This window comes from Benincasa hispida, chromosome 11 (assembly GCF_009727055.1).
Source record: "Benincasa hispida cultivar B227 chromosome 11, ASM972705v1, whole genome shotgun sequence".
Classification (NCBI taxonomy): Eukaryota; Viridiplantae; Streptophyta; class Magnoliopsida; order Cucurbitales; family Cucurbitaceae; genus Benincasa; species Benincasa hispida.
Genome location: NC_052359.1, coordinates 8034940 through 8057147, shown reverse-complemented (window position 1 = coordinate 8057147; position 22208 = coordinate 8034940). Strand labels below are relative to the sequence as shown.

The 22208-nt window shown below is 34.3% G+C and overlaps 1 protein-coding gene across 2 annotated transcripts; it reads left to right on the top strand.

The window, feature by feature from the left end:
- Positions 1–1152: 1152 nt before the first annotated feature.
- Positions 1153–19020, top strand: LOC120091111 (histone acetyltransferase HAC1). Of its 2 annotated transcripts, none has more exons than XM_039048950.1 (17): positions 1153–1429; positions 2136–2274; positions 3612–3726; positions 3926–4211; positions 4291–4788; positions 4898–6720; positions 7075–7371; positions 7473–7751; positions 9799–9927; positions 10079–10279; positions 10416–10558; positions 10657–10969; positions 12773–12912; positions 14587–14665; positions 14847–15239; positions 18044–18261; positions 18419–19020. In XM_039048950.1, the coding sequence occupies exons 2-17, from the start codon at positions 2219–2221 to the stop codon at positions 18528–18530; spliced, it is 5082 nt and encodes a 1693-aa protein (XP_038904878.1). In that variant the 5' UTR covers positions 1153–1429; positions 2136–2218; the 3' UTR covers positions 18531–19020. The 2 variants fall into 2 exon arrangements, with proteins under 2 accessions (XP_038904878.1, XP_038904879.1); XM_039048951.1 differs by having other exon boundaries at positions 1428–1566.
- The last annotated feature ends 3188 nt before the right edge of the window (positions 19021–22208 follow it).

Sequence of the window (22208 nt, the reverse complement as noted above, 5' to 3'; positions counted from 1 at the left end):
AAAGTTTCAAAAAAATCCTCCAACTTTTAAAAAGAGTTCACCAATGCTCTTGCCATTAGTTTTAGATGAAAACCGTCAAAGTTTTGTTTAAAAGATACCCACGAACTTTAAAAAAGTTTAAAAATACTCCTAAACGTTCAAAAGTTTTGAAAATACCCCTAACTTAAAAAAAGTTAAAAAAATATCTTCATATTAGTACATGAACAAAAAAACATTTAATATCTTGTTGCAAAAATAACTTTAAAATTTTTTAAAAAAAGAAGTTTTAATAATGCTCCTACTATTAATATGGTGATCAATTTGTTTGAAGTTTTCTTAAGTTCGAAAAGAACCAATTTTAAAACAAATAATACATATATCCTCATTTCTTTTCATACAAATATTCTCATTTTTCTATTAACTTTTCAATACTCAGCTTATACCAATCTTCTCGGCAACCAAAATTTTAAGTTAAAATACAAAATCTTACAAAATTCCAAAATCAAAATCTCTCCTTAAAACATACTAAAACAGTAAATAGTCAAACAAAAAAATGTATTCGTCTGTTAGCACACACTTGATTACGAACCTGTATAACTTTGTTAAAACATTTGAGTCTTAAAATATTTCGGTGCTTCCTTTATTCTTCATCTTCTTATTACAATTCATATACCTTAATTGAAGTGTGCGTATTTATTTATTTATTTTAGATAAACAAATGTCAAGTGATTAATAAAAACGGGAGTAAGAGGGTATCGAAGAAATGACGAGAGAAAAAGATGAAAAATAGAGAAGGAAGATAGTGTTAATGTTTTTTTGTTTATATAACAATAATGATATTTTTTTTTGATTTTTTAAAAAAGTTTAAGGGTATTTTGACCCAAAATACCAACAGTTTTCATCCAAAATTAATGGTAAGGTATTTTTAAATTTATTTTAGAAATTTAAGTGTATTTTTGAAATTTTTAAAAGATTAAGGTATTTTTGATACAAAGTATAAAGTTGAGGGATATTTTTGTATAATTTAATTTAAATTATGTTATGGAAAATAGCCTACCTTAATAAAAGAAATAAATTAGAAATAAATAAATAATAAATAAGTAAAGAAAAAGAAGAATAAAAAAGAAAAGAAACGTGCAAAAACACGAGCGAAGTTTGCCTGCTCGCTCGCTCGCTCGTTCTGCAGTATTACCCGAGAGAGGGGGAAAAAAAAAAAAAGGAGAAAAAAAGAGAAGAAAAGAAGAAAAGGCCTTAATCTCTCGTTCTTTGCCATCTTTCTTTACCCTAAACTCTCCCTGCAGATCGATTTTATGATCGACTTGTGTAAGTAAGAATATAACGATTCTTTACCCTACAAGGCTACAATTGAGAATCGCGCTCTGTGTTTACCCCAATCTAATGTGAAGCTGCTGATCGATTCATCCATGGATTAGAAATCAGATGTCTGACGGTAAGCCTCCATTCTTATGTGATTGATTCTTCGATTGTAGCGGGCAGTTTGTCTGATCTGCGGGTGATACTCATTAGTAAGCAAAGCACAATCTAAAGGAGAAGAGGAAATTTGGAACAATTGAACAAATTTATCAGGTCCTTTTTGTTGCGCTCTTCAATTTTCCGTCTGCTATGGTATATCTTTGGTTCCTACTAAGCAGGAAACAGAGAGTGCATTTTTGTTATCCGAAACCTATGCATAGAGTCTTCTGGGGACCATACTTCCGTCCTCCCATTTGTTTTTAGAATTTATTTTTGTGATATATCTATACTACTCTACTTTTAGTCATGTCTTCTCATCAGTTGACATTTTATTGCACTTCCGGAGTGAAAAACTGTAGCACTTCCAAGTTGCGCTCCGCTCCGTGTTATATATCTCCGCGCAATATATTCTCGGTTTGTTATTGGTCTTTTTCAATTTCATCTTTTTTTGCCCCGAATAGGAACAACGCGATATCATCTTGAGCACTTACGTCTTCTAATTTCGTCTAAAAGAGAAGTCTTTTTATTTGGTTTTAAAATTATGCATCAGTTACACTGACTGAATGATTATTGTGTGGTATTTTCCCTACCTTGTCCGAGTTATGCTCTATGGTTGTTAGAGGAAGTTCATAACTTGCTAAGATAAGGAAAATGAACGTACATCCATACTTTTTTTTTGTCAGATATCTGGGCAGGTGCCTGATAAAGCTGGTGTGGAGTTGTCCGGAGAGGTGGAGTTGTTTGGAGAGGTGGCCTTCCACGTGATATGTTCAATATGGACTCTGAAGTCTATAAAGCGCGTGTCTTCATACAAGAGAAAATGTAAGACTTATCATTATATATTTATCTATCTTTGATGAAGACTTCAGGCCCTCAGGCCCTCTCTCTTTTGTTTTTGTGCCTCTTTCTGTTGCATAACTACGCATTTCCCGTACTTCGCATGGCTTCTGAAAAACCTATTGACTCATAGATTTAATATTTAACTTGTTTGTAAATGCTCTACTATAATAAGGGAATGGATCCTAAAACTTTTCTTATATACCCAGATAATGTCCTGTGAGGGCCTGAAAATCTATGAAACAGCTTGATCTTTTATGTACTTATTTGTATGTTCGGGAATTATCTCTTGTTTTTGATGCTAATTACTTTATTCCCCTTTTTAAAAGTCCTGCATGTAAAGTTTGTTTAATGAGGTTCTAACTAAAAATAAAACCAGCAAGAAAGTTTGTGTAAGTGGGCCATTTGTAACGGGATGATCTTCATTCCTATTATATTCTGACATCTTTGTTCCTCAATCTCTGATTTTCCTTTTATTGAGTTAAGATTCATACGTTTACCTTGTCCAAATTTTCATGTTGTATCTCTTAAGCATTATAGTTTTTTTTTTTTTTAGATAAGAAATGACTTTATTGATGAATGAAATAATCCAAATAGATACAAATTGGGTTCCGTTCAAAGGAAATACAAAAGCTGTCTCCAATTTGCGACAAGGATATTTCTTAATCATTATGAAATCATTTGACTCCGAAGTTTTTCTTTTTCGATATTTTTTTAGAGATAAGGTTCAGGATTTTTTCAGATAATTCTGAAGGATGTACATGTGTAGATGTGTAGATTTTTTCTCTTCCTAGACTTCGTTGTGTGGCTGGGGGTAGCTGTTACCACTTGTGGGAAACAAGTGTTTCTTGGGCCAGTTCATCATTTACTTGTTTTCTTGTTAATAATTAAGATTTTCCTTTTATATTATGTTATAGCGTAAGTTATGTTTTGGAGAAATTATATTGTAGCGTAAACCAAATTTGATGATTTTTTTTCTTCTTTAACATTTTTTTTATTCCTATTATCCTTATCATCATTATTCACTTGTTTGCATGTGTGTCTTATTATTTGTGTTAGCAATCACGCAGCTAATCTAGACTGAATTTTGATAGGCATTGTTATCAACTTATTTATGCCTTGCGTCTTGCAAACATTGCTGACTTCTCTTTTTGTTGACATTCTGTTCTTTTTTTAGTTTTTACTTGATTGGCTTTCAAGTTTATTTGACTGTAGATTCTAGTTTTTGATTGGTAGGACTTTTATGCCTTAATTTTCTATGAGACTATTGTTCGAGAATATTTTGCTATTGCCTAACAAATTTTTATATTTCTGCTTTTCAGTTTTGAGATTTTATTACAGCGGAATCAACGACCCATTGATGACATACAGAGGGTGAAGTTCAAGGATATCGTGAAGCGCTTAGAGGAGGGTCTTTTTAAAACTGCTCTTGGAAAGGTCTCCACCCTTACCCCCATAGTAAACAAATTACCACTAAAATACTGCAGAAATGGAGAGACCACCTCTTATGTGGTTTTATCTTTTATGTCTGAGATAAACAAGCATGTTAACTTTTTACTTACTGTGGTTCTAAATAACTTTGGAGTTCATATATTCTTCTGTGAATAAACTTTGCCGTTATGATAATATGAGACAGGATGACTATATGAATCTGGATACTCTGGAGAGTCGTCTGCATAGTTTGATCAAGCGTTTGCCCCTGAATAATCAGAACCAGCAATATCAGCAGGTGGTTAGTTCTTCTTCTGCAATGAGTCAGATGATTCCGACTCCTGGTATGGCTCACAGTGGGAATTCCAAAATGATGGTTGCATCTTCTGATGATTCTATTATTTCTGCTAGCGCTACCTTAGCACCTATGACTGCTAGCACAGGAAACATCATGCCAGGAATAAATGGTGGTTCCTTCAACAGAGCTGAAGGTACCTTCCACTATTAAATACCTTCCCCATGCGAAAAGTTTTGCTTTTATGAAAAATGTTATTATATCTTCCTTTGCAGGTTCTATGTCCAGTGGATATCAACAGTCTCCTAATTTTTCGGTTGGTTCTGGTGGAGTTATACCATCTACTGGTGCACAGAGAATTGTTAGTCAAATGATTCCTACACCTGGTTTCAGTAATAATATTAACCATGTAAGCAGCAATCAGTCTTATGTGAGCAGGGACAATTCTAGTAATGGTAGTGGGCTTCCTAGTGTTGAACCTACAGGGTTGTCTCAAGTGCAATTGCAAAAGCAACATATTGGCGGTCAGAACAGTCGTATATTACACCATCTTGGTAGCCAAATGGGTAGTGGAATAAGGTCTGGGTTACAGCAGAAATCTTATGGGCTTACAAATGGACCTGTAAATGGTAGCTTAGGATTACTAGGTGGTAATGTACAACTTTTGAAAGAATCTAGCACCTCGGAGGGCTATTTGACTGTCTCGACTTATGGTAATTTAACCAAACCTGTACAACAATCTTTTGATCAGAATGAGAAATCATTGGTGCAAGGTATTAACTCTCTCTATCTTTTATGGCTCCAGCCTTTTTTGTCTGGCAGTTCTTGATGAAATATCACTTCATTACCTGATTTGTAATAACAATCAATTTCTTTTGGCAGGTGATGGATATGGAATGAATACTACTGATTCTTTTGGGTCGGAAAACCTTTATGGCTCTGCAACATCAATGGTGACTGCTCACAATTTGAACCCGGCAAATTTACCATCTATGTCTAAAACCAGTTCACCTTTCTCCAATAACCAGTCAAATTTTCATGCAACCCAACAGGGGACTCACTCCCCCCTAATTGTTGATGGGTCAGATAAGATGAATTTTCAACCTCCACTATCTTCCAAGGAAAACATCATTGATTCTCATACCCAGCAGCACTTTCAACAACATCACCAATTTCAACCACAACAACCATTTCTTCAACCATCAAGTGTCCAGAAACAACAAATTCAATCTCAGCAGCATCTATTAAATAATGATCCTATTAATCAGGTTCAATTAGCGTCCAACCTAGGCAGTCATGTGAAGCAGGAACCTGGTGGGGAGCATCATAGTGGGCTTTTTCAGCCACAAGTTACTGAACATTTCCCACTGCCTGAGACGCATGACCAATTTCATCAGAATTCTAGTGAAGACTGTGTGAGGAATGCTCAATATCTTTCTGTTTCATCTAGCCAGAATGATATTTGCTCCCCACTTTCTCAAAGCTCTCAACAGATGCAGCAATTTTTGCATCCACATCTATTAAATTCAAATTCTCAAAATCGTTTTAGCAGTCCAGCCGGAGCTCTATCAGATGCAACTTTGCAGGGTCAATGGCATCCTCAATCACAAGATAGAAATCACAGGCAAGGGAGCATTGTTCATGAGCAAAATGTTCAACATGATTTCCGTAAAAAGGTATCTGGTCATGATATAGTGCAGGGTGATAATTTACCTACGGAAGGATCAACAATTGGGCACTCCTTTGTTACTAGAACCAAATCTGAGCCTCCTAATCCCCTTAGTGCCACCTGCCAGAACAACAATAGTGCACGCCAATTTATAAATCAGCAGAGATGGCTTCTATTCTTGCGACATGCCCGTCGCTGTGTAGCTCCTGAAGGGAAATGTCCAGAACGGAATTGTGTCACTGCTCAGAAATTGTGGCAACATCTCGATAGATGCAATTCTTCTAAATGCACATATCCCCGTTGCCAGCCTACCAAGTTATTGCTTCATCATCATAAGAGATGTAGGGATCTAAACTGTCCTGTTTGTATTCCTGTCCGAGACTATATCCAGAGCCGAAAAAGCGTGCGTGCCCACAATGCATCTGATCCAAGTTTGCAAAAGTTAACCAATGGATTCCCTAAATCCTGTGATACTCCAGATAATTCCACTAGATATATTTTGAAAACTCTTCAGGCTACTGAAACTTCAAAAGATCTGCAATCTTCTCTTAAACGGATGAAGATAGAGCAGTCCTCTCAGTCTCTTGTTCCTGAGAGTGAGAGTTCGGCAGTTTCAACTTCTGCTATGAGTGAACGACACATGTCATTGGATGTGCAGTGCCAGGGTTATCAGCATGGCGATGATACTATGGCTGTTAAGCATGAGCTCGTAGATGTAAAAATGGATGTGCTGCAGAGCTCTACTCTTGAAAGCCATAGTGACTTGAAGGAGGCTAATGCAGAGAATAATTGCAGCCAAAGGTCTGATGGTGACCTTGTCACATATGATGAGTTTTCTAGTTTACCAAAGCAAGAGAATGTTAAAATTGAGAACGAGACAGAGTCAAGCATGCAAGATCCTTCAGTGCATGTCACTGAGCATGCAGCGGCCACCAAGTCTGGGAAGCCAAAAATTAAAGGGGTTTCACTAACTGAATTGTTTACTCCAGAACAAGTGAGAGACCATATCATTAGTCTCAGACAGTGGGTTGGCCAGGTTAGTTAACAACGTTTTGTCTTGTGTTGTTTTTATAGAGATACGTTAGAGAATATATTTATAAAAATGCAAATAAAATTTTATTGATATAAAAAAAATGTTTTATGTCAGACATAAAGTAGTTCATTTTAGGAACTTATAATGGATATATGTGAGTACATTAGGTTCTTCAAAAGATTTGTTTTGTATTGACATGTATCCATTATATGTTCCTAGCTGTTGAGAAATGGTCCATCTTCATTTAAGTTTTTTTTCTTGTACAAAAAATGGTATGTATATGGGTGCTAAACTGATGACAGGATCCAGTGCACTTTTCGATCTCATAACTTCTCTGTTTACTATCTTTTTCTCCAGAGCAAATCCAAGGCCGAGAAAAATCAAGCAATGGAACAATCAATGAGTGAGAATTCCTGTCAATTGTGTGCAGTTGAGAAACTCACTTTTGAGCCACCACCTATATATTGCACGCCATGTGGTGCACGTATAAAACGAAATGCAATGTATCATACAGTAGGTGCTGGTGATACACGACATTATTTTTGTATTCCGTGTTACAATGATGCTCGTGGAGATGTTATTGTTGCTGATGGGACTACAATTCCCAAGTCGAGGCTAGAGAAGAAGAAAAATGATGAAGAGACTGAGGAATGGGTATGTTCTGTTTGCAGTGAGCGTTAGCTGTGGTTGATTTTAGATAATTTTCTTATGCTTCATCTTTTAGTTTATTCAACCTGCCTGATGCTTTCTTTCAGTGGGTTCAATGTGATAAATGTGAAGCATGGCAACATCAGATCTGTGCTCTTTTTAACGGTCGAAGAAATGATGGTGGTCAAGCCGAGTATACCTGTCCAAATTGTTACATTCAAGAAATTGAAAGAGGAGAGCGCATACCATTACCTCAAAGTGCTGTTCTTGGCGCCAAAGAATTGCCTAGAACAATTCTTAGTGATCACATAGAGCAGCGGTTGGTTAGGAGATTGAAACAGGAAAGAGTGGAAAGGGCAAGGATTCAAGGGAAAAGTTATGATGAGGTAATTTCATATAACCGATCCTGACGTGTAAAAATGTCGGGAAGCATATTTTGTTAGTTATTTTACTTGTCTGTCTTCACTCTTCAGTATGATTTTTTGAATCATAAACTTATGTAAAATGAGAAAAAGGAACAGAAATTGTAACTATGCTTTGTGTACCTTATGATAGAATACCATTTCGAACCTCTTGTGGCTTTGGATGAGGGCATGTCTTTCCTCTTAGTCTTTGTATTCCTTCTACCTTTCTATTTCTTTTATAACCATGAGTGTCCCGGTCAGCTTACGCACATCTCGACTAATCTCACGGAACAACCTGCCTGACCTTACAAAATTTGGGTATCAAGGAAACTCGTAAGAAATTAATTCCTAGGTAGGTGGCCACCATGGATTGAACCCTTGTCCTCTTAGAATTGAGACTATGTCTCTCTTTTACCACTAGCCTAATAGTTTCCTTCTATCTTTGTGTTCCTTCTATCTTTAAACCAATTGAAGATGGGAGTCTTTGATTTCGAAGGTGCCTTATCCTCCCAATTCTTTTGTATTTATTGTTTATTAGTTCTGAATCTTGTCATATTTTTCTCGTTGAAAAGTTATGAAGGAAACCATCATATCAAAGGGACAAGTGGTAAACCTAAATGTGTTTGAGATTATGAGTTCAATTGTGGCTACCTATAGAGATTATGAGATAACTGTGGACTTTTCTATGCTAAATGTCATAGGTTTAGGTTAGTTGGGTGAGTTAGTCAAGGTGTGGATAATTTGGCTGTGTGTCACAGTTAGGGGGGAAAAAACAACATAATAAGGTGGATATGATTTATCTTCCTGGATATTTGAAATAATTTGGTTATTGCAATTTTAGATTGTTAAAAGCACAATTATGAATTTTGGAAAAAAAGGGAAAAAAAAAAACATAATTCTGATGTTGAAGCCCATCTTATAATTTTTGAACCAGTAACAACTTCTCGTAGATATGATAAAAAATTATAAGTGTTCAAGGATACTAACTCCAAAAGGGAGTAAAGAAGAAAAATAATAGGTGTCTCTTTGTTTGGCCTGGGTTACTTTGGTTTGGTCAGTCTCTTAGTTTCTTATGGGGCTCTGGATCCAAGTTGTTGTGCTTCTTCGTTGAAGTTGAAGGTTTTCTTCTTTTTGGCCTGTGTTTTTCATTAGTTGTGTTTATCTCCATTATTTATATTCTATTTGGAGATCTTATATTTTGGAGCAGTAGTCTATTTTCTCCTTCCATTATTTCAATGAAATTTTTGTTCTTTTTCAAAGAAGAAAAAAAAAAAAAAAAAAGAAAAAGAAGAGAGAAAAAAAATACAAAACAACACACAACTGTAAGAGATTAGTGAAAGAACTTTAAAGCCAATTATTATACTGGAAATTTAACAATATTTCTTTTCATTCTTTATTTAAAAAACGGTTGTCAAAACTGTTATTTTTTTATTTAAACAAATATTGTAGGGTCAAAACTGTTTTTTTTTTTAAATTTAAACAAAGATTAATCGAGGTGCGCATAAGCTGGTACACTCATGGATATTAAAAAACCTGTTATTTATTTATTTAATTTTTTTTTGTTACCACTGTCAAAACTAAATTCTTTACTCCAAGAATTGAAGGCAAATCTATATGATTGGATGAAATCTTGTAGGACATTAAAATTCTGGGCTATTCTTGGAGTCTTCTTTCCACTTTTTTGTTATTGGATTTGAGCCTTGAGGTGAAGTGCCCTGCATAATTTTTCTGATTTTCTCAGTAACCAAAGTGTGTATCGTCATTTTATTAAAATTAAGATAATATGATTGGAACCATTTGACATTTCTTTACCATCTTCAAATTCATGTTTCTCATAAAAAAAATATCATCTTCAAACCTTTTCTTGGTGGGGGGGGGGGTTTGTATTGTATTTTTGTATTTTTCCATTTTGTAACTACAATCTATCTTCTTGTGAAAATCACCAAGAGACATGATCTATTTTGACTGCTACTTGAACTTCAGCACATGTTAAGTTTCTTTAATTCACTTGTTCTATTGGTGTTGCTAGGTTCCTGGAGCTGATGGGCTTGTCATTAGAGTTGTTTCTTCTGTCGACAAAAAGTTAGAAGTTAAGCAAAGGTTTCTAGAGATTTTTCAAGAAGAAAATTATCCGTTTGAGTTCCCTTACAAATCCAAGGTACAAAAAAAGAAGCACGATGGACTATTATTGGGACTATTGTGTTTTTTAATTTCTAGATATATAGATATAATCTTCTAGTGTAACATGAGTTGCTAGGTAATTAGATGTCAGTGTCATCTGAAGATATCTTTTTAAAAATATTTTGCAGGCAATTCTATTGTTTCAGAAGATTGAAGGTGTAGAAGTGTGCCTATTTGGCATGTATGTTCAGGAATTTGGGTCTGAGTGTCAGTTTCCTAATCAGCGCCGTGTTTATCTCTCATACCTTGATTCAGTGAAGTATTTCAGACCTGAAATTAAGACATACACTGGAGAGGCTCTCCGAACTTTTGTTTACCATGAAATTCTGGTCAGTTTTATTATTTCAATACTCTTATCTAAAAAAGTATTATTTCATATACCTGTGAGTGATTTTAGTCATGTTCTTTGTTATTGAGTTATCTACAAGGACTAATGTGTTATATCCCTATTTTTTATCTTTTCAGATAGGATATCTTGAATATTGCAAAATCCGGGGCTTCACAAGCTGCTATATATGGGCCTGTCCTCCATTGAAGGGTGAAGATTATATATTATACTGTCATCCAGAAATCCAGAAAACACCAAAATCTGATAAACTTCGGGAGTGGTAACATTTATGGATACTATTACTATTTTCTCTAGTTTCAGATATAAGCAGCATTCTATTCCTTTTTCACTCCTTATTTGGCATGTTGTTAATTTCAGGTATTTATCAATGTTGAGAAAAGCTGCCAAGGAGAAAATTGTTGTGGATCTCACTAATCTATATGATCATTTCTTTGTCTCCACTGGTGAGTGTAAGGCCAAGGTTACAGCTGCGAGGCTGCCATATTTTGATGGTGATTATTGGCCTGGTGCTGCGGAGGATTTGATTTATCAACTTCGCCAAGAAGAGGATGGTAGAAAACAGAACAAAAAAGGAATGACTAAAAAGACAATAACAAAGAGAGCTCTAAAAGCATCTGGTCAATCTGATCTTTCTGGTAATGCGTCGAAGGATCTGCTACTAATGCATAAAGTAATCTCTCTTTTCTAGAACTTTCTTTTTTCATATTTTTATATCTGATGCTGCAATAAGATAATGATAAGCGTTAAAACATATTTAATAGAATTCCAAATGCGCTCCTAATAGTTTAAGTATAATTATTATTTTTAATCATAAATAGCAAAATGTAATTTGGACTGGCATGGAATTTGACTATGTCAAATCTTTGGACAAGTGTATCTATTTCTTCTTTTTAAAATTTTGGGCAAATTGCAAAATCCACTCCCGAAGTATGGGGTGGTTACAATTATACCTTTGAAATTTCAATTGTAAAAATTAAACCCTCAAATTTCTAGAAGTATAGAAACAGTATCTTTAAGGGGGTATTTGGCCCTTAAGTTGGTGGCGTGGGTTATAATGCCACTTTATGATTGAGGCTCCAAATATAATAGTGGTATTTACAAATATTTATAACTTATAATTATCTACAGTGTTACTATTTCAAATCCCTCTTTGTTATCGTGTTTACTATTTTCTATTCTTACTCATCATTTCTTTCCCTCTTGTTACAGTGTTTACTATTTCCTACCTAGACTAAAATAGTCTATATCCCAAACACAGACTATTATAACCCATACTAAAATAGGTTGCACCCCAAACACAGATTATTATAACCTATAGACTATTATAGCCATGGACTATAATAACCAACTCAACGCATCAAATGTCCCTTAAACTTTCAGGTACGATTTGACAAATGTATAAATTAACCCTCAAACTCTCATAGATGTGAAAATTAAATCCATGTTACTCGATATTTTTCTCATATTTCTTCTCTCTAATTTTTCTCTCTACCTTCCACCTCTCCCTCCCTGGGTCATTCCCTTTCCTCCAGTCACCCACTTTCTCTCTACTTGAAGGCAAGGGAAGCCTTCAAACAAACAAAAAGAAGCCTACCTGTCAAGATGATTGATGTCATCTTGAAAGTCATCTCCAAAAATTAACCTGTTAATCCTGTGGCTTATCTGAAGAATATTATAAATAAATGAGACGTGTTACCTTAAAAGAAATATAGCAAATTTCTTATTTCAAACTAGTCCCTTACATTAAAAGTATCCCACTGAAATGATGTTAATGGATTATGTATCCGAACAAACGATAACTGAAGGAAGGGAATGACCAAGGGAGGGAGAGGTGGAAGGTAGAGAGAGAAATATTGAATAAAATGGATTTACTTTTCACATCTATTATGAGAGTTTTAGCCTTAAGGGTTGGTTTTTTTACATTTATTATAGCTTTAGGGTTTAATTTGTACACTTGAAAGTTTAATTTTTACAGTTGAAAGTTAAGGGTGATTGTTACCACCATCAAGGATGATTTTTGCAATTTGTCCCAAAAAAGTTTATTGACATTTGGGCAGCCCTTGGTCAGTTGGCCGTGTTTCTTTAGGCCAAATTTTAATTTGCTCTTTCACACCTTGTAGTATCATGTTTTCATTTTTTTTTCTGAACACGTTTTTGTATTCTTTTAATTATGAACGCATTCTTATGATTAGATGTTATGCTGGCAGAGAGTTCAATTTTGCAAATTGTAAAATTACGAGTATAAAAAACATTTTTTTTAAGGAGATAAAGCAATCAATTTAATGGAAGTGGGTCGTGCTTACAACTTTACATGTATGTATATATATTAGAAAGTTTTGTCTGTTTTAGATAAAATGAAATAGCATATTCTGTTCTGCAATATATTATTTATTTGGGTGCAATTTTAATTGTGATGCTCCATTGAGATGGTATCAAACCTATTATCTCAAATTGATATCTGTTATTTCTCCAGCTCGGTGAAACTATTTCTCCCATGAAGGAGGATTTTATCATGGTTCATCTACAGCACGCTTGCAGTCACTGTTGTATTCTTATGGTATCTGGAAGTCGTTGGGTTTGCAATCAATGCAAAAACTTTCAGCTTTGTGATAAGTAAGTGCTACGAATTATCTCTCGATTCTTTTCTGGTTTTTCACCTTGGCTAGATTGAAGTCAATTTCTGCTTTTAATTTGATAAGCAGTAAAAAAAACAAATCCATTTGTAAACCTAAATCATTCTCTCCTTTCACCAAACCAATAATTATCAACCTCTTCTTTACCTGAACCTTTTTTTTTTTTTAAATTTTTTTTTTTAAATTTTAATTTCTGTATTACAAATGCAATTTTATCTTTAGTATTAATATTTATTTCTTTATTGAATCGAAGATCAAGATTTTATCATTTTACAATTATTTTTAGAGCCATCAATTGAAGAACTTAAAGTAGTCTTTATTTGATGGTTTTTATGGAAATACATGTGACTTCCCATGTTGTTGTTGTTATTATTATTATATCCCCCATGGAAGTCTGGTAGAGAAATTCCATTAAAAGCCACTACTTATTTTACAAAATAAATAATAACAATAATAATATGACGGGGTGATATTACAAAAGAAGAATGTCACATAAAAGTATCTTACAAAAGAAGGGAAAAAAATTCTGAAGCGAAAAAAGTTATAATCATCCACAGGTAGTATATTTTTCAAGCCATCAATTTTTATGGATTTTTTTTTTTCTTAATCTTGTGTTCAACAGTAATTGGTGAGTGCCAATTAACCTGAATTTATGAACTTTATAATTGTTCTTTTACATTTTTTTTCCGTTCAAAACCAACAGGTGAATGCTGCAAGGTGATGTTTTCTTTGTCCATTGCCAGCTATTCGCTGCAGTTTTGCGATCTATTATTACTATTATTATTGTATAATTTTTATAGTTTTGTAATTTACTTGGTAGTTGATAGTTGTTTCTAGATATTTATATATGTTTATATCGATATGAATTGGAAGTCATGTCTACTATTGAAGGAAACTAGGGAATATATTTGTTTTGGGAGTTTTGTTTTCATTAAAGCAATGGGACGATGTTCGGTTGTTTATTCATTTTTTTAAAGAAAAAAAACAAAAGATACTAAGTTTTTTTTTATTAAGAGAATGAAAAGAGACCTCTAAAATATAAAGAAATCAAGCAAAAGAAAATTCTGAAAATAGAATAACCAAACATGAATGGGAGAGTTTCATTATTTCTTTTTTAGTTGCTCTCTCTTTCTTTGTACCTTTTTCATTTTAAAGTTTTTTCCCCTTTAAAAAGAAGAAAATAGAATAACCAAAAGTACAAAGAAAGAGATAACAACTAAAAGGAAACAATGAAACTCTCCCAGTTCATGTTCAGGGGTTGGATGGAGTAGCTCTTAAAGCATTCAGATAATGAGAACCATGAAGAAGACTTTAAGTGGGCTGAATCAAAGCACTCAAAATGTGACTGAGAAGAATCTTTAAATATGCACCGATTTCTTTCGTTCAATGACAACAAAAAAGAGACCTTTTTTTTTTTTAATTACATTTTTATAATGTAAGAAACAAGGAATTTTTTCATTCTAAAAGTCAAGGCACTAAAAGTAGAAATGGGAAGATAGAGCACCAACCAACCATACCAGTTCACATCTATTTCCTTTGTTTAGTTGAATTTTTGTGGTTCTTAACTTGGTTATTGATTATGGTAGTGGTGGATCTGGATAATCTGAATATGGTGTTTCTTTTTGCTTTCCCTGACATGATGGTTTGGTTGCAGGTGCTATGAGGCAGAACAAAAACGTGAAGAAAGAGAAAAACATCCCATAAATCAAAGAGAAAAACACACCCTCTATCCTGTATGTTTTTGATTTCCATGATATTCACCATTTTTGTATATTTGTTGATTTAACCGTTACCTACAAAAATTTCATTCTGTCCAATCAAGGCACAAAAATGTCTTAAAGCATTAATATAGCTTTCATCTGTTTATTTATTTTTACTTTGGAATTAATGAGTTTGCTGAAATGAACTCTGCAGGATGAAATCAACGGCGTACCTGTTGATACCAAAGATAAAGACGAGATTCTTGAGAGTGAATTTTTTGACACAAGGCAAGCATTTTTGAGTTTGTGTCAAGGAAATCATTATCAGTATGATACTCTTCGGCGAGCTAAGCATTCTTCAATGATGGTCCTTTATCATCTTCATAATCCAACTGCTCCGGCATTTGTCACAACTTGCAATCTATGTCAACTGGATATAGAAACTGGTCAAGGTTGGCGTTGTGAGGTCTGCCCTGATTATGATGTATGTAATTCCTGTTACCAAAAAGATGGAGGTATCGACCATCCTCATAAGTTGACTAATCATCCTTCTATGGTTGATCGAGATGCACAAAATAAAGAAGCTCGGCAACTACGTGTCTTGCAGGTTTGTGGATATTTTCTTGTTATTGCATTAACTCTTGACATTTTATCTTAATCTAGACATATTCTTGTCACTGCACTTTACTGCATATTCTATTAATGTTAAACTAACCTGCATGCTCTATGGTATGCAACATCCTTCTTGTTGGCTTTTCAACTATGTGCCACTTCAGGTTTTCTTGATGTTGTGGAAAGAACGTCTATGCATTTAGTAGTCCCAATCTTTTCCCAACTTCTAGAAACTAAATGTAGAACAAGAAAAATGTCATGCTTCATGTTCAGTTTATGATTACTTTATTTTTAGTAGTATTTTGTGATGATTAGCTAAATGTTCATCTTATTAGATGATTTGATCAAGAAGTGAACAACTAAGCATTTCAGTGCTGTTTGATTCGTTCTTTTTCACAATACTATGAAGGCTTGTTCTTAATGTTTGTGTTGTTTTAATTAGCAGGTGCTGGATGTATAGTTCAGGTCTTTTAGATTTTTTTTAATACCTACTATATCCTACTGTACTTTGAGTTTTGACTAAAATTCGATTGTTGTCCTGGTCTTTAGTTGGGTGATTTTATTGTTATTATTTATTTCTATTATGATCATTGCTGTTCTTTTGGCTCTTTCGCATCTCTGTTTCTTATAAAAGACAATCTTATGATCATTGATTCATTATTTTGTTTGTTTGAAGTCAATGGCCTACTTGGGAAGGTTATTGAGGGAAAGGGATAAGATCATAAGAAAAACGTGTATCAGAAAGAAGAAAGGAAAGGGTGGTTGGCAAATCCAACCCAAAGATTCGTGGTCTATTCATTGTTTAGGAAACTGGGGAAAGAGAAACTCCAATTCTATTCATTGTTTTCGATCTTTAGGGCATAAGGTTACCTTCTTCCCCTGCAAAAGCTTCGTGTTATTATCTCTTTGTTATGGGCTTCTTATTCATGTACTGCGAGAAACTCCAATTGCATTGCCGACTGTAAAATGGGTATCTGGTCAAACAACTGAAAACATTAACCTGCATTCAATTTGAAATCTACCTTTTTCTCCTCAGAGTTGGAACATATTCCTTTTCATTATATTAGTGAGAAGGAAAAAAAAAATTGAAATCTATCTTTTCAGATTCTTTAAAAGTTTCTTCTCTCTCCACATTTCTTAAGTTGAATAAATCCAAATTCCTTGACTTAGTTTCTCTAATATAGTCTGGCAGCCGTGTCACCTGTTCTTGAGTAGTCTCAATCTTTAAGGCATCGTTTGGTAACCATTTCATTTTTCGTTTTTGGTTTTTGAAATTTAAGCCTATTTCTTCTCCATTGCTTCCAATGGTTTGCATCTTTATTAAGTATAAGTTGAATTCTTAGTCAAATTTTAAAAACAAAAATAAAATTTTAAAAGCTACTTTTTCCAGTTTTCAAAATTTGGCCTAGTTTTTTTAAACCAATTGATAAAAAGTAGATAAAGAAAGAAATTTAGAGGTGGAAGTAGTGTCTATAGGCTTAATTTTCATAAACAAAAAATAAAAAACCAAATGGTTATCGAACGGGGTCTAAATTATTTAATCTGTATAACCTTCATGACATCTTGAGGGTACTTATTGTAAAGTCAGGCTTCTTTTTGGCTTTTTGTCATTGATATAGGGACAATGATTTATTTTCTTATTGAATTGTCTCTGGTACAATAGAGAGTTCGCCTGGGGATATTATGATGAGATGCAGGATTCCAGCTTACAGGATAAATTTGATGATGTTCCTAGCAGAGTCGAACATTTGTTTTTTTGGAAAAGAAACATGGATGCAAGATCCATGAGGATTACAAAAGCCAAAAAAGCTTTCCCAATTGTAAGACGGAAGCAATAAATTACAAGGTCAAAGATCACTTCAAAGAGACACTCTTTATCCAGAAAGGCTCTTTGATTTCTTTCCTTTCAAAGGACCCAAAAGTAGGCTCTAGATATGTGCATCCACAACAAAGCTTTGGCTTTCCTAAAAGGTTAGCCTAAAAGGAGAGTGGTGAGGAGATCAGACCATCCAAAAGTTTCATTAACTCTGCTCCAAAATTTCCAGGCAAACGAGCAATGTATGAAAAGGTGCCTTCTGATATTCATCATAACTGTAGCACCAACTAGGGGATCAGACCATCATAATGAAAAGCTTTGGCTTTCCTAAAAGGTTAGCCTAAAAGGAGAGTGGTGAGGAGATCAGACCATCCAAAAGTTTCATCAACTCTGCTCCAAAATTTCCAGGCAAACGAGCAATGTATGAAAAGGTGCCTACTGATATTCATCATAACTATAGCACCAACTAGGGGAATGGTCTTTGAAGGAGGTCTTTGGTGTTGATGGCTTTGTGTGATTTAATCTTGTTTGTGTATTGATCTTCCCGAATAGCTCTAGCCAAGGATGGCAGCTCCAAGAGTGATTTGATCCAAGTTGGATCTTCATATTGGATAATAGTGATCTGATGGAGAATGTGCCATTTGGAGTTTGATTGAGTAGCCATATCCATGGATCTTCCCTTTGTGAGAGAATGCTCGGGTAGGGTTGAAATGAGGTCCGCCCACTTCAAGGCCTCTCCATCTTACAAATTTGCAATATCTCAATGTTGTGTGATATGTATAGCATGGCCGTGGTACAGTTTTCTACTTGTACCGTCATTTGAGAATGTTTGTGATACTCATTATTCCTCTAATCTCAATTTTTGGCAATCACCTTGACCGTTGAAATATTACATTCCATTTTTCTTTTATTCAATGTGGTCTTGCATCATGAATTTTTTGTTTCATTATATATGCCTTACTTTTGTTAGTTTGATGTTGCAGCTTAGGAAAATGCTGGATCTTCTGGTGCATGCATCTCAATGTCGTTCTTCACTTTGTCAATATCCAAACTGTCGGAAGGTGAAGGGGCTTTTTCGACATGGGATACAATGCAAAACACGTGCATCTGGTGGTTGTGTTCTCTGCAAAAAAATGTGGTACCTCCTCCAACTACATGCACGAGCTTGCAAAGAATCTCAATGCCACGTGCCCCGTTGCAGGTAATTTTGACATCATTTTCTTTTTCATTTTTGGTTTTATGCATTCGTGAAGTTATTTATATTGTGTATAATAATAATAATATCCGTCCTTGTTGCATATATGTATTAACCGTGTGGTAACTGAGATTAGAGAGGTTGAATTTTTAATGTACTCCAGAGATCTCAAAGAGCACTTAAGGCGGCTGCAGCAGCAATCTGACTCACGGAGAAGAGCAGCTGTGATGGAAATGATGAGACAGAGAGCTGCAGAACTGAACAATACTGGGTAACCAATTTGTAGGTTTATATTACTATCATTGAAGATGGGAGGTTGGAAAAAATTTGAAGCCACTCTTGAAAGAGCACTGCTGGGAAGGAATCAGGCAGTGAGTGGCAGACAGCACAGATGGAAGCGGTAGACCTTTACACTCAACATCTTGGTCAAATATTCAGCTTTAGGGAACAATTCTTTTATTCTATATCTACCACTTGATTTTTCCCGAATAGAAAAAAGCCAAGTGAGACCCGAGCAGAGCAGCTGCCATCTTCTTCATCCACCACTAACATTGCTTCTAAGTTCTCATCGATATTTTTCCTTTACTGTAAAATACCATCTTCCGGTAACATGTGTACCCAGTCCCATGTTTATAAGATTCAATAATTAGCTTCAGGAAATGCCCCAGGACATACATTTTCTTGTATAATTTGGCTTCTACATTATTTATAGATGAACAACTTTGATTTCTACCATTACCGTGGTAGATTTGAAGCATTATTTTATGCTATTAGCAAATGTGGATTGCTATACAGATCAATTACAATATCTCATCAAAACCCAAACCAACACGCCCAGGCATCTGTGTACTTGTTATCTGTTGAATTTTGAAGGGAGTTAAGTTTATATACCTAGCTAGAGGCCGACTCAAGTAGATCAACAATCCAATCACTTAATGGTAGAGATTGTACATTTAATAACTTTATTGATGTATTCATTTTGTTTATGGAAGTTATTGGAGACCTTATCCACGTTGGAATGATTCGGAGAGCAGAATAATAACTATTTAATAACTTAGGTATCTGCATTTTAATTTTTGCAATTTTTAACTTTTGTTCAATTTTATTAAATCACCCACTATTTTTAACAAAAAATAATAATATAATAAAATAAAAAAAGAAGAAACAAATATTCCTAGCTTGCTAATTTTAACGAAAGTCAAAACTCATTATTGATCAATAACTATAAATTATGGAGTAAATCTTTCACAAGTCACACACGTATATATAACAAACACATGTTTTATAATTCATCAAACGTATACGAGCGTGTTATTTTGTATGATTCTTCAAAGTTCAAACAAAGGTTTGCAATGTTTATTCAAGTTTAAGATTAAAATTGTCAAATGGCGAGCTTTAGCTAATAACAATTAACAATGCAAATTTTGGATAAAAAAGTAAGGGATAATTCTTTTATTTCTACTTTTTCGTTTCTTTTCTTTTCTTTTTTTCCCCATGAAACATTGGTTTTTGTCATCTGTTAAATAATTAACTTTTTAAAACATTATACATTAATATATGTTAAAAAAACAGTGAAGAAAATATTTAATTGTAAGATTAGGATATGTTTGGTAACCATTTAAGCTTTCTGTTTTATTTATTTATTTAATGGAAACAATTTTTTTTAATCTATTCAAATTTCAATTTTTAAAATCTAACTATTTGAACATTTTCTTTTAATACTTTAATATGTTGTTTTAATTTATCTAATTTTTATGAGGATAGTTTGTAATGTCGAGCCCAAAATTATATATTATTTTCATTTTTTCAACTAAAAAAAATAATATGTGATTTTGATTTTGTTTCTTTCCTTTTTGAGGTCCCTTTGAAGACACAAGATTCGTATGTTAGTTAGTTTTTTTTTTTTTTTTTTTTAATTTTATTTACGTGGGATATGTTCTGTTGTCTTTACATGAAAAATAATGGCTTAACTAATACAATCACATTGCACCATTTTTTTGTTTTCTATTTTTTTTTAATTGAAACTCATGTTATCTTGTTAATTTGAACATATCACTTAAATTAACATGCTAGTTGAGTCAACATTGGTATCATCCAATTGAGCTAGTTTGATTTGAGTATAGAATTTTGAGTTAAATTTGGACTTTTTTACGATCATTTTGAGTTGATGTCATGATGAGTATGGAACCATATCCGACTGATTTGTCTTTGGTTTATTAGATGAAGTAAAATGTGGCAATATTGGTGTTACATTTGTCACTTTTTTTTTTGGTATATTACGTGAAGAACAATACTCGTTCACTTTTATTTATACAAGGCTTTAAATTTCTGGAAGATAGTTGATATTGTCTAGGATATTGGAGATAGCAAGACCCCATACTTGATCATTTGAAGCGTATTTAAGTCACTCCAATAATTTTCATAGATTTGATAAGAGCACATCCATGAGTCGTGAGCCTATTCTTTTCATGATTATGGAATGGCGGGGAATGGATTGGTTAAACATCTTTAAGCGTGACCTTTTATTTCTTGATTCATCCCCTTTTTCTAAGCTCTTGAACTGAAGTCAGCTAGCTAGAGACACAAGTCGTGCACATACTTGCATAATTAAATCGTCCTTTGTGTTCAACTTTTATCCAAAATAGGCCCATTGATAATGGTATTCTCATGAATCAATATTCATTCGGTAGTGCGCTCAGTGCTTGTGCATGTTTACAAGATTTGAAATTGGCCCGAATCCATAATTTAATATATAGGTGAAATTACTTATCAGATGTGTATATGGGCTCTGCTCTAGTATATATGTACTCTAATGTGGAAGAGTTGATTGTGTTAAAAGTGTTCGATGGAATGATTATGAGAAGTAGAGTTTCCTGGAATAGACTTGCTCACGTGTTATGAAGAGAATGGTCCAGTTGATGAGGCTCTTAAGATTTTTGTTGAGATGAACGAATATGGGGTTGGACCTAGCGAGGTAACTCTTTAAGAGCAAGTGTTGTTAGTGCATGTGCAACTATCTCGGCAATCAAAGAAGTCAGCAGATTCATGCTCGAGTTGTGAAATGTGATGAATTTAGAAACGATCTTATTTTAGGAAATGTGTTGCTTAATACGTATGCTAAATGTAATAGAATTCACGAGGTTAGAATAGTTTTCGATTTGATGCCAATTAGAAGTGTGGTGTCTGGAACTGGCCGCAAGGATTAGAGATTAGGGGCTAGGCGTGGTGCTGCTTGTAGGGGTAGGCATAGGCGGGCAACTTATATAAGAGGTGCGTTGGTCCATAGAGGTTAAATGGGGCTGTGTTAGGCGGACAAGGCGCCATGGAAGGGGTGCCTAAGGATGGGCGAGGAAGGTAGTGGTTGTGCGTGCGTTGGTCGAGAGGGGGTTGGTGTGAACGCAAGACTTATGCGTTAAAGTGAAGAAGTGGAGTTCAACTTAATCACTCGGTTAGTGGGTTAAGTGGCATCATTAGAAGCCTTAACACGAGTTAGTGGCTTAGGTGTCACTGAATTAAGCTCCTTAGTCATACAAAGTTGGTGTATAAATAGGAGTTGAAGACGAAGGACTCAGTTTGGCCAATTTCTCTCGTGCCAAGGCTGTGTATTTGCATTCAAAGTGTGCTTCAATCAGTGATGAAGGAAACTTGAGGTCGCCAAGAACAAATTCCTACGAATTTATGTTGAAAACTTGAAGAAATTGAAGAGTGTTCCAGATTCCTGGTCTACTAATCAAGCTGAAGAGATTGGAAGATTTTGAGCTTATCAAGAGGTTGGAAGCTCAAATTTTAAGGTAAGAAAGTTAATATGTTTAGGAAGAATTTATTAGAAGGAAATTTTATAAGATAATGTTTGGATTTTAGGTTACAAGGGTTGGAAATTAAATATGAAAAATGTTGTGGATAAACAAGTAGATAGCTGCAACCGAGGGGTAAGCAAGCAACTTGACAAGGCA